The sequence below is a fragment of the Sus scrofa genome, chromosome 12, assembly GCF_000003025.6.
Source record: "Sus scrofa isolate TJ Tabasco breed Duroc chromosome 12, Sscrofa11.1, whole genome shotgun sequence".
In the NCBI taxonomy this organism is placed as follows: Eukaryota; Metazoa; Chordata; class Mammalia; order Artiodactyla; family Suidae; genus Sus; species Sus scrofa.
The window spans coordinates 16,609,365-16,622,788 of NC_010454.4; the positions used below are offsets into that span (position 1 = coordinate 16,609,365).

Genomic DNA, 13,424 nt, shown 5'->3' on the forward strand with positions numbered 1-13,424 from the left:
CCACTGAGCAAGGGCAGGGATCGAACCCGCAACCTCATGGTTCCTAGTCAGATTCATTAACCACTGTGCCATGACGGGAACTCCATGTTTATATCCATTTCTTATACAAGAACACACAAATACTAGATTACAAAGTTAAAGTGACAAACACAGGAGACAAAGGCAATTTTGTTTTCTGAATCTAGGAGAGGGAAAATTAACCCAAAGATTTAGAATTACTACAGCTTATGATCATAGACTAGAATATAGCATAATCAGCAAAGTATATCACTAACAGATAAGAGCCTGCCTAGGGCTTAAATATATAGTATAATGGCTAATAGGTATATGAAAATGTTTTTAATATAAGTAATCATCAGGGAAATGCAAATCAAAACCACATGAGATATCACCTCACATCTGTTAGGGAGGCTATTATACAAAAGATAAGAGATAACAAATGTTGGTGAAGAGGAGTTCCTGTCATGGTGCAGCGGAAACGAATCCGACTAGGAACCATGAGGTTGCGGGGTTCAATCCCTGGCCCCGCTCAGTAGGTTAAGGATCTGGCTTTGCCGTGAGTTATGGTAACGGTCACAGATGCAGTTTGGATCCTGCGTTGCTGTGGCTATGGTGTAGGCTGGCAGCTGTAGCTCCAATTAGACCCCTAGCCTGGGAAACTCCATATGCTGTGGGTGCAACCCTATACAACAACAACAACAACAACAACAACAACAAAATTGGTGAGGATATGGAAGAAATGTAATTCTCATACACTGTTGGTAGGAATGTAAATTCATATAGGCATTAAGTTAAAAAGCATGGTGATCCTGATAGGGATAGAGTAGGATAATTAAATAGTTTAGAAATCTAAACTAACTCTCTAGAGATAGAGAATTTTAAGAAAGTTTGGGAGACTGTTGTAAGCTAATGACCACTCAAGAAAAGAATCCAGGACTCAAGCAAAAATCTACTCTACCTTGAAGGAAGACCAGGCACATTCAAGTGCCAGGCACACTCAAGTCATAAATCCCAATAGCGAAAACACAAGACAATAGATGTAGAGTCTACATCTTATTACATGAAGTCAAGGAGTTAATAGTCCTTGAAGAGTAGCATCCCTACGTGTAGCCAAGAATATAGGTAAAAAGGGAAAAAAACTAAGTGAAAGGGGACATTACACCAAAACCTGAGATGAATTACCATATTTTAATTTATGTTACCACACTTTTGTTAATATATGTATGATTTAAATAGCACCATGAGAGTCCCAGTTAAACCATACAGGGTGAAAGAAGGAACTAAAGATGTGAGCTTTGATGTCTACAAAAAAATAGTAAGAAGGTGGTCTTCTCCCCTCCCCACTTTTTCTTTGATTGTAAAAATGTGGCCCTCTTTGTTCTCAAGGCTGCACTCTATTGTTTGCCTACTTAGATCTCTTCAAATGTCTTATGCTAATAAACTCACTCTATCTCTGCCTCATGCTGAATTCTTTCCGTGACGAAACAAAATAAATGAACTTCAGTAAGTCCTGAATGGTTTCAATTAAAAGACAGTGGGTTTGAGCCCCCTATGAAGTCAGAGATCATGGGTTCAAGTCCTAATATGAGGTGCAGCTGAGTTTGAGTCTTATCCCATGGATTCAAGTCCCAATCTGAGTTTTGGCTGGGTTCAAGTCCCATGCAAGAAGGAAAATGGTTTCTGACACTCAAAAAACTAAAAATAGAACTAACATATGATCCAACAATCTCACCTTCTTTCATTACATACACACAGTGGAACATTATTTATCCATAAAAAGAAGGAAATTTGCCATTTTTGACAACATGGATAAATCTGCAGGGCATTATGCATTTCATTAACTGAAATAAGCCAGACAGAGAAAGACAAATAATGTAGAGTGTCAATTATATGTGGAATCTTAAAAAAAAAAAAGCCAATTTCATAGAAACATTGAATAGACAGGGGCTGGGGGAGTGGGAAATAAGGAAATGTAGATCAAAGGGCACAAATTTTAGTTATATGAAGGATAAAGTCAGAGACTCTAATGTATAGCATGGTGACTATAGTTAAAAATATGGTGCTAAGGGAGTTCCCACTGTGGCTCAAGCAGGTTAAGAAACTGACTAGTATCCATGAGGATATATGTTTGATCCTTGGCCTTGCTCAGTGGTTTAAAGGATCCAGTGTTGCCGCAAGCTGCAGTACAGGTCACAGACACAGCTCAGATCCAGAGTCAGTGTGGCTGTAGCATAGACTGGGACCTGCAACTCCAGTTCGACCCCTAGCCCAGAAATTTCCATATGCCACAGGTGCAGCCCAAAAAGGAAAAAAAAAATTGCACTATGGCAGTTTATACTTGAAAGTTGCTGAGAGTGATTTGAGCATTCTCATCATCCACACACACAAAAAAATTAACTATATGAGGTGATGGATGTGAATGTGTTAATTATCTAGATCTTGGTAACCACTCCACTGTATCTTTCAATCTAACATTACACATTTCATATATAATTGTATTTGTCAATTATTACTCAAAACCGGAACTATATACATGTGTGTGTGTATATATATATATATATGCACATACATATACCTATATACACATTTAGCTACAATTAATAATGTTGTATCTTTTATCTTCTTTGGCTTTTAAATTAATGCTTGAGGAGTTCCTGTGGAGCAGTGGGTTAAGGATCTGGCAATGTCACTGCATTGGTGGGTGTCTGATTCCTGGCCTGGGAACTTTCACATGCAGCAGGCACAGCCAAAAAAAAAAAAAAACAAAAAACCTAATACTTGCATTTTTAGGAACTAAGAGCATTGTCTTTATTGCCTTTTCCCTGCTTCTCTCTTTTAGTAAGTCCCAACATCTCCTTAACTACAAAAACTCTGCCTTAAAGATGTGAGGTATCTCTCTGATGTGTGTGTATGGGGGTGGTGGAGAGAGTGGAAGAAGGTAGAGAAGGAAGAGGAAGACATTTTGTATCCCATTTCTCATGTTTCTTTTATATTCTGTCACTCTGGGTAACCTCCTACCGGCTTCACATCAACTAGGAAGGAAAGATAATCAAATTTTCTAGGATCAAGTTACAAAAAGACCTTTTCAATTACATGTCTTCAATTTATACCAGCCTAAAGTAAGCAATAGGTATTGCAACTCAATCACCTAAGTGGCGCTGCCTTTGAATCCAGTACATATATTCAAATACAACTAAGTTTAGGTGCTTAGAATTCTAACAGAAAGAAAGAAAGAAAAAAAGAAAGAAAGAAAGAAAGAAAGAAAGAAAGAAAGAAAGAAAGAAAGAAAGAAAGAAAGAAAGAAAGAAAGAAAGAAAAAAAAAACCCAGGGAGCCATCTGAGGTCAACAGGTGCCAATAACACTAGAAAGTGATCTAACAAAATCTGCACATAGGTTTAGGCCTGTTTACCAAGGGACACAAATCTCTATGACCTATCATTCCATTTGATCCTTAAGTTCTTACATTTGCTGAAATAAAACAGAAACTACCAGTATTAGAAAGGATTCCTTGGGCACCTTCAAACGTATTCTATGAAAAGACTGTGAATTGATAGAGATTTTGAAATTGGGGCTCATTCTTTGCTAACTCACAAAAATAAGGTTAATCACAACGATGCCAGGTTTCAAAGCCAGAACCTGAAACAAATATTCAGATCTAACTTGAACAGATATTGCATAAAAGTAGCAATATCATGAAGACAAGTTCTGAGTCAGTTTTTTAAGCCCAAAAGAAAAAAGCTATTAAGCTAATTCCAACCCCATTAGAAGTCAGAATCAGGAGGAATAGAGCATATACACATTAGTTTAAATTTAAAAATCTAGAACAATTAAAGCTGGAGAAACTAAGTCTGAGGCCTTAAATGTCTGGCTACACCTATAATGTTTACTCCGTATAATTCCTAGCCTATGGATTCAGTCTCTCACGTTCCCCTTAACTATTTTCCACATCATCTTGCAATATACTGGCTCAACCCTAACTCTCTTCATTCAGCTCTTTCAACAGAAACAGGAGGTATTCAAAAGCCATACAACTTGATATTTGGGAAGCATTTCTGAATTTACCAAATGATACATACCTTTCTTATTTTTCAATACCTTTTTATAAACATCATAGTTTCTTTGGTTTTTTGTTTTTTTGTTTTTGTTTGTTTGTTTGTTTGTTTGTTTTTGCTTTTTAAGGCCACACCCACAGCATATGGAAGTTCCCAGGCTGGGGTCGAATCGGAGCTACAGCTGTTGGCCTATGCCACAGCCACAGCAACGCCAGATCTGAGCTGTGTCTGCAGCCTACACCACAGCTCACGGCAACACCAGATCCTTAGCCCACTGAGCAAGGCCAGGGATTGAACCCACATCCACATGGTTCCTAGTTGGGTTCATTAACCGCTAAGCCACAAAGGGAACTCGCTATTTTTAAAATTTTAAATATACTTTAAAACATTAAGGAGTTAATATGGAATACCACCGATAACCAAGAAGTAATTCACCAGTTAGAGGGAACCTAAATCCGCTTTTTTTCCCCCTTTTCACATACTCTGTCAAAAGAATATCTCAGGTCAGCAATTTTTAAGTTCTTATATGTCTAAGGCTGTGTTGAGATGCTTTAACAGTTCACTTGGTCATTTCCCTCACTTTGGTCAGAGGAATTCAACTTTTATGTTTTATATACTGGAGTACTCTATAAGAATTCATTTGGAACAAAAGGATTCTACAGCTTTAACTGCACCAAGCAAAAAAAAAAAAAAAAAAAACCAAAATAACAAGTTTCAAAACTTTGCAAACCACAACATTAAAATAAGAACTAGGAGTTCCCTTCGTGGCTCAGTTCAGATCCTGCATTGCTATGGCTGTGGTGTAGGCTGGCAGCTGTAGATCTGATTTGACTCCTAGCCTGGCAACCTCCATATACTTAGGGTGTGGCCTTAAAAATCAAAAAATAAAATAAAATAAGAACTAAATCACTTTGTACTGAAGGCTTAATGTTAAAAGAAAAAATAGTATGACAGATGGGGGTAGGGTACAAATACACTTTTCAATATCATGCATATATTTGGATTTAAATGGTAAAACAATCTACATTTTAAACACTGTATTTTTGCTTTATAAGTATATAATAATGAGGAGTTCCTGTCATAGCTCAGTCGTTAACAAATCTGACTAGCATCCACAGGTTTGATCCCTGGCCTTGCTCAGTGGGTTAAGGATCCAGTGTGAACTGTGGTGTAGGTTGCAGGCACAGCTTGGATCCTGTGTTGCTGTGGCTGTGGCGTAGGCTGGCAGCTGTAGTTCCGATTCAACCCCTAGCCTGGGAACCTCCCTAGGCCACAGGTGCAGCTCTAAAAAAAAGAAAAGAAAGAAAAGTATATAACAATGAATAGGATACAATATACAGAGTTTTTATTATCACAATAAGTAATTTTATAGTTATTTTATAGCTCATAAAACATTATTTTATTGATCTGATGAAAATAAATGCTATATAATACTTTTTCTGGTACATGTTGCCTACAACTTCCATTCACTTTGTCAAAAGAAACTGAAGCTCTGCCACAGAGGAAAAGAGGGGAACAAAATCCCTATTATCAAGTAGTTAATATCCTTCTGTTTTCATCAACCCTTCTCACCTCAAATACCCCAATAAGGAAAACAATCAACATACTTAAAGTCCAAAATTACCAGTCTCAACTAAATAGGAGCTTAATGGAGAAATGGGGGTTAATATGCTCACAGAGAAAGAGAGTTCTTTGACAAAGACCCCAGACAGCATGCCCATGTTACTGGCCTAGTCCTGAATAAACACTCCACACAAGAGTATACAAGTACATTTGTAACTTCAAGGCACTAAAAATATGAGGAAACGGAAACGACTACCGGCAGCTGTGTACTCTTTCTTTTCTACATGCAGATTGTCAGCCGTAAATAATGGAGACTTTATTTTTAAAATTTTAATCTATGGTCTTTGCTTTACAGTACTCTTATGAACTTTTTTTGTTTGTTTGAATCTTCCTTACTTGCTGAATAGAGGTGGTAGTCACCAGCAGGTGTGTTTTCCTAGCAAATTAAATAAAAACCTGTTTCAACAAAACACTATGACTATCCCAAGTAGTGTTAACATAAAACTGGAATAAATCTCAGCATTTCCTAACAATCCCCTCTGTGCTCACTGGGACATACCATTTTCCAGTAACATGTTACACAACTTGAAAGTAGTCATGTAACCAAGCAGGATCCTATGGGGTTTTCTCCCTTTCCAGACAGATTCCCCTCTCCCAATGGCCTCCACCTGCCTCATGTATAAGCTTTAGTCTCCCAGGCCTCTTCTGAGTCTCAAACAGCTGGCTCTAGAGTTAATGGTTAGGAAACATGAAGATGTAAAAACAAAGAATAGCTAGCTGTTGGTCCACGAAACTGATAATAATTTAGACTACAAACCAGCCACATAGCAGAGTCACCAGACTCCCAGCTACCTGAAAGACATAGATAAAGGTCTAACACACATTCTTAAGTTGTTTTTATGGGAAGCTGACCCCCATCAGATGAAAACTCCTGATCATAAGCATGTAGACACCAGACTGGTTAAAACCAGAGGATTGATGATGCCTGAAACTTTACCTCGAGAGCAACCAATCCAAGAATTGTGCAAAGTTGCTCACACACCCTGCAGCCCCCTCCCCCCCCACACTGCCTTTAAAACCTTTGTTTCCTAACCAGCAATTTGGGAATGGACTTAGGACATTTGTCCACGATCTTCCCAGGCAGCTGTCCTCCAGAATAATGCAACTTTTCCTTTTCCACCAATACTTGTCTCAAGCATTGTTCTTTCGATTAGCAAGCAGCCAAACTTGGGTTCTGTACTGTCCTCATCCAGTTACATTAAATACATATTTGATCAACTTAAAGTAATAATGTATTAGGTGTTAATATTTTTATATAGGACAGCCAAAAAATCTGGGCTTTCTTTGTATTTCCTAAATGTATATATTGGCATATCGACCAAATATAAGTCACAAGAATAAATAAAGATTGATAAAACCATATTCTTATATATCTTTTAATTTTAGTATTTGGAATACTCACCATCAACTGTTGATAATCTCATTGCAGCTAGGAATTCATCTTTTTTTAAATTACTGTTCAAACTAGACAGAGTATTCCACAGGTCAGGAGCACTCATCTTCTCTTTACTGAGATTGTGGAGGTTTTCAATAGTATCAGGCAATACTAAAGGGTATATAAAACACAAGTTTTACAAAATATTCATCTACAAAGTTAATACAGTAAATGATTATCAAGACTAGATAGGAGTTGAGATTTTTATGGTTAAGAAGAATAAAAAATACAGTATAAATTAATTGTGAACATTCAAATATTAAAACACAATAAAATATTTAACACCAAATTAAGTGTATCTTTAAAGATTCTAAAATATTTCAAAATCTTATAGTGCCTGCATCCCTAAATAATCACATAAAGAATAATTTTCATTGAAATATATATTTACAAAAGTCTGAATTCACAAATATGTACAACTGATAAAACCATGAATTAAACAGCTTTTGGTCTAAATCTCCCCACAAAATTCTTTCCTGGATCCTACTTCCTCTTCAATCTACCACTGCAGACCATAGAAAGAAATTTTGTTTTATTAAAATTCCAACAGAAAACCTTTGTAAGATTTTAACAGGGGAGTGAAATTATCTCATTACAAAAGTACAAAAGATCATTCTGCTGCTATGTAGAGAATGAACTTTCTGAAGACAAGGTGATTAGGAAGTTACTGTAGTAGTTCACAGAAAAAAAAGACATGGCTTCGACATAGATGAAAGTGATGGGGATAATGATAAGTGGACAAATACAGGATATATTTTGAGGATGAACTGAGAGTATTTAGTGATGAACTGAAAGACAGCCTAAGGGGGCTGGGGCCATGAAGAACTCCTAGGTTTGAGACCTGAGCAACTGGGTAGAGAGTGGCATCAATGGCTGAGATAAAAAAAGACTAGGGAAAGAATGAGTCCCTTGGAGAACAAGAATTCTTTTTCATACATATTAAGTTTTAAATATAGAGGGAACCAAAAAGATACAGATATTAAAGCAGTAGTATCACTCAGGAAAACCCTTAGAGAATGGGACTCAGAATGGAGTCTGTTATCAAACTAATATTTAAGTTAGACAGAAAACAAGACCAAAAAGGAAGGGACCTATATTCAATGGGATATTTATTCAGCCATGAGAAAAAGAAATTCCACCATTTGTGACCTTGAGGAAACAAGTGAGATAAAGTCAGACAGAGAAAGACAAATACTATAAGACCTCACTTATACGTAGAATCTAAAAAAGTAGAACTCATAAAAACAGAAAGTAGAATGGTGGTTACCAGGGGTTAGAGGGTGGGGGAGATATTGGTCAAAGGGTACTAACTTGCAATTAGAAGACTAATACAGACTTTCCTTGTGGCTTACAACATAACTACTTGGCACTGCTTCCACAGAGGCTGTAGCTCAAACCCTGGCTCAGGAGCTTCCATATGCCACAGGTCTGGCCACATGTTTAAAAAAAAAAAAAAAAATTAGAAAAAAATAAGACTAACAAGTCCTGGGGATCTAATGCATAGCACTGTGATTATAGTTAACAATACTGTATCATATACTTGAAAGAAACTAACTCTTAAATGCGCTCACCAAAAAAAGAAATAACAATTATGTGATATGATGGAAGTGTTATTAACACTATGGTGGTAATAATATTACAATGTATGAGTGTATAAAATCAAAACATTGCACACCTTAAACTTACACAATATGTCAATTATATCTCAATTTTCTAGAAAAGGAAAAGCCAGTAAGATGGGAGGGAAATTAGGAGATTAGAAAGTCACAGAAGACAGCAGAAGAGAAATTTTCAAGAAGAAACATATTAAAAGCTTCTAGAGATAAACAAGATAAAGACAGGATATTGACCAACAGATTTAACAAGATGAGATTTAATTTTTTGTGAAAAGCTAGTTAGGAGTGGCAAGGTCAAAGATCAAAATGAGTGTTTTAAAGAGAGAATTGACAATATGGTAGACTGAGAACAGCCGGATTCCCATCAACCTCAAACATAAACTATGCTCTATGCTAAATTAAGAATATCAATAAAAGTAATATTTGCTGGCACTTACTCAAGCAACACATCAGAAGCAGCTTCGATCTTTGAGGGTGGCCACTCCACCACAGCTCACCCTTAATCCGCCCTGAGGGTTCATCCAGATCCTACCTGCTCTGTGGTATGACTCCACAACAGGGTGGGGTCCTCAGAGGCTGGGAGCAATGATCAGATGTGAAGAACAAAGATTTGCACCCAGTACTGCATGTGAGTAGAGTGATGGAAACAACTGCTGGCACCTGCATAGGCAGCACATCAGAGACAGCATTGTCCTTTGTCTGCAGCTGACAAAAGCTGCAGGGTCCCCACTTGTTGCAGCACTCCTCCCCTTTGGGGAAAGGGTCCTGGATCAGGAAGAAGAGAAAGCACACACTTAAAGGGAACGGAGCCAGCTCAGGCCCAACTCTTAGGGCTTCTGCTTGAGCAACTTGGGATCAGACCACACCCCAAGAGGGCAATGATGGCCACTGAGCAGAGGAGAAATCCTGCCACACATCTAGCTCCAGCTCTAGCCTCTTCATCTTCAGAGCCACCTCTTACCAGGTGAGAGCTGCCAGCATACCCAGAGAAAAGATGCGACTTGCATCCATGTCAAATCCAGCTCTCCCACCAAAGGCATTGGGCACACAGAATCTGTACAGGGATGCTCCCACATAAGAAAACCCCTTCAAGACCACAGGAGGTAAACAAAGGCAGAGAAAGTTAAGCAAAATGAAAAGGCAGAGGAATTCCTCTTAATTAAAGGAGCAAGAGAAAACCTCTGAAAAAATAAATTATGAAACAGAAATAATTTGTCAGATAAATAATTCAGAGCATTAGTAATAAAAATGTTAACTGAATTAGGGAAAAGAATAGATGAACACAAGGAAAACTTTAACAAGGAACTAGAAAATATTTTAAAAGATCTAATCAGAAATGAATAATTGGGGAGTTCCCTGGTGGCTCAGTGGGTTAAAGATCTAGCATTCTCACTACTATGGCATAGGTCACTGCTGTGGCACAGGTTCAGTCTCTGGCCTGGGAATTTCCACGTGCTGTGGGCACGGCCCCAAAAAATGAAGAATTCAAAAGTTTAAATAAATAATTAAAAAAAAAAACACTAGAAGGAATGACTAGCAGACTAAGTGATACAGAAGAACATGATTTGGAAAAAAACTGCAATAGAAACTATTAGGTACAATAAACAGTTGAGGGATAAACATGAAGCTGCAAAATATGACATTAAAAACACAAAGTGTGGGAGAAGGAAATAAAAATGTAGAACTTTTAGAATGTGTTTGAATTTAAATGATCATCAGTTGAAAACAACCCAAACAAAGAACGGGCAAAAGCTCTGAATAGAGGGTTTTTTCCCCAAAGAAGATATATACAGATGGTTAAAAGGCACATAAAAAGAAGCTCAACATCACTAATCATCAGAAGAATGCAAATCAAATGAGATATCACCTTATACCTGTCAGAATGGCTATCATCAGAGAGACCACAACTAGCAAATATTGGCGACAATGTAGAGAAATGGGAACCCTAGTACACTGTTAGTGAGGATATAACTTGATGCAGCCACTGTGGAAAATAGTATGGAGGCTTCTCAAAAAGCTAAAAATAGAACTACCATATGTCTAGCAATTTCACTTCTGGCTATACATTCGGAAAAATTGAAAACACTAATTTGAAAAGATAGATGCATCCCAATGTTCATAGAAGCACTATTTCCAATAGCCAAGATATGGAAGCAACCTATGTGTCTGTCAACAAATGAATGGATAAGGAAGTGGTGTCTCTGTGTGTGTGTGTGTGTGTTTACACAAATACTGTATGATATCATTTTTATTAGAAATCTAAAAAAAATGAAACAAATGATTGTATACAGCAGAACAGAACCAGACTCAAAGATAATAGAAAACAAACTAGGAGTTACCAGTGGGAGGAGGGAAGTGGGATGGGGCAAGATAGGTGTATGGGATTAAGAGATACAAACTACTATGTATAAAACAGGTAAGCAACAAAGATATATAGCACAGGGAATTATAGCCATTATCATGTAAAATACAAAAAGTGAGATTAAGTAAATGAATAAAAACCAAAATAAAAGAATAAGAATGAAAATAAATTATATGGCAGTCACATAGGATGATCAAGTAGCTTATATAAAATCTGAATGAGTACATAATGTAAAAATGTATGTCCAGTCAATGGATGTGCTTGAAATAGTTTTATTAAAATTATTTCCTACTGGCATTTACTTTAATAAAAATAGTACTTGAAAAAAAGAATGAGAAAGGACATATAACAGATATGAATAAGATACTATACAACTCTGCTAATAAAATTTTTATCTCCATGAAATTGAAATTACTAAGAAAAGTAACTGACAATGCAAATAACCCTTTCATCCAATTAATCAACTGTGTTTCCTTGGAAGGAAAAAAATTAAATTGACATATAAGGTAAAAATACCTATTACTTAAAAGTACACTATTACCTAATATATGGCACAAAATATCACACTGCTACTTTTAGCCTCAATTTTTAAAGTACTAAATTCATTCCATTTAAAACATATGTACAGGATGTTCCTTTTTTGGACAAAGACTGTCTTTTTTTCATTTTAGCACTCTCGTAGTTTAACATAAAATCTGGTGCCTAGTAATGGCTCAATAAACATTGCTGAATAAACTGAAAGATTAAAAAAAAATAAGACCTGAAATCATTATAGTACTCAGCTATGGTCACTAGATGGCATTACCTTCCCAATGCAAGAAAACATTTAAACCTCTTCCCAAAAAATGAATTTCATACACATGAAATTTCATAACTCTCTATAATAAAGTGTAAGTTTGAATAGTACGATTATGGTAGATTTCAATTCCTCTGCATGTGGAAATTCTCATAGATCTAGGGGTCAGTAGTGAACCAGGCATATTAGCAGTAAACCAGGCATATATTTGCCTGAGGATCAGTAGGATGACTCCTTTTTCACTACATTATACTCTTGTAAAATCTATCAAACCATTTAGTCCACAAAAAGCATGAGATATAATGTTCTTACATAATTTTTCAGAGAAGCGTTCTGTGCTGCTCATCATAGTATCAACAAATTCTTTAAAATTCACTTTTTTTGTTTCTAAAGAGAAAAGAACACATTTTCTTCAGTTATCTTCAAGTATTAAGTTATTATGATAAATACTGAAGTACATAAAATAGGTTATACATTCAAGAAGATAACATAATTATATCCATCAGCTAATATTAACTACTATAATATATGAGTAAAAGGGGGAAAAGCAATTAAATTTACAGACAAAAACTAAACCCTGAAAAACACCAAGAAAATTAATCAAAATCTTTCTAGTTGCTAGTACACAACATTTTGAACTTTAAACTTAAACTATCTTGTCTTGGCCTTGCAACAACTCAGTAAATATGCCGGTAAAGAATCTGCATGTTATTTCATATGTTTAAAAAAATCCTTGTATTTGATATGACTTTTTTCCCAAGGTCACAATAGGAAATTTAAAATCAGGAATTAGAATCAAACTCTTCTTGACTCTCTTTTTTCTACATCAGGCTATCATTCACACTGATATCTTTACTCCAATATACTACTGAAAACATTTAGTATTTTAATAGTCATTTTATATACAGAAATGGCTTTCCCGGATTAAGTATAATTCTTCTTAGTATCCCAATGTTAGAATAGATGAAATATTTAAAAATTTTTTCTAATAAAACATTTTAAAGAATTTTCTTTATCATATCTGTATAAAGGTAAGCAAAGGAGTAGGGTTATCAAAACTCATCATGGAGTTCCCATTGTGGCTCAGTGGTTAATGAATCCGACTAGGAACCATGAGGTTGAGGGTTCGATCTCTGGCCTTGCTCAGTGGATTAAGGACCCGGAGTTGCCATGAGCTGTGGTGTAGCTCACAGACGCAGCTCGGATCCTGCGTTGCTGTGGCTCTGGCGTAGGCCGTAGGCTACAGCTCCGATTCAACCCCTAGCCTGGGAACCTCCATATGCCGCGGGTGCAGCCCTAGAAAAGGCAAAAAGACAAAAACAAAACAAAAAACTCATCATATCTGAGAAATAAAATGCTAGTGCACTGTAAAAAATAAGGCACAATCTATTTCCTACTCCCAAGATTAAATATCATTAAGCTGTTTACTTTAAAGAGCACCAAACCACTTTATATTCTTAGCCAAATTTTTGGAGACAAAAGAAATGAGACCCTGAAAAATTTGGGGGGCATTTTAGAGTTAATTAAGGTTTATACTCC

General features: G+C 36.4%; 1 protein-coding gene across 1 annotated transcript in view; it reads right to left on the reverse strand.

Moving 5' to 3' along the window:
- The window catches only part of LOC100624995 (EF-hand calcium-binding domain-containing protein 13-like), an 83,632-nt gene that overhangs the window by 13,543 nt on the left and 56,665 nt on the right, over positions 1-13,424 (reverse strand). Inside the window, 2 exon segments of the mRNA XM_021066303.1 lie at positions 7,079-7,222; positions 12,198-12,272. Coding sequence (XP_020921962.1) covers positions 7,079-7,222; positions 12,198-12,272 — 219 coding nt within the window.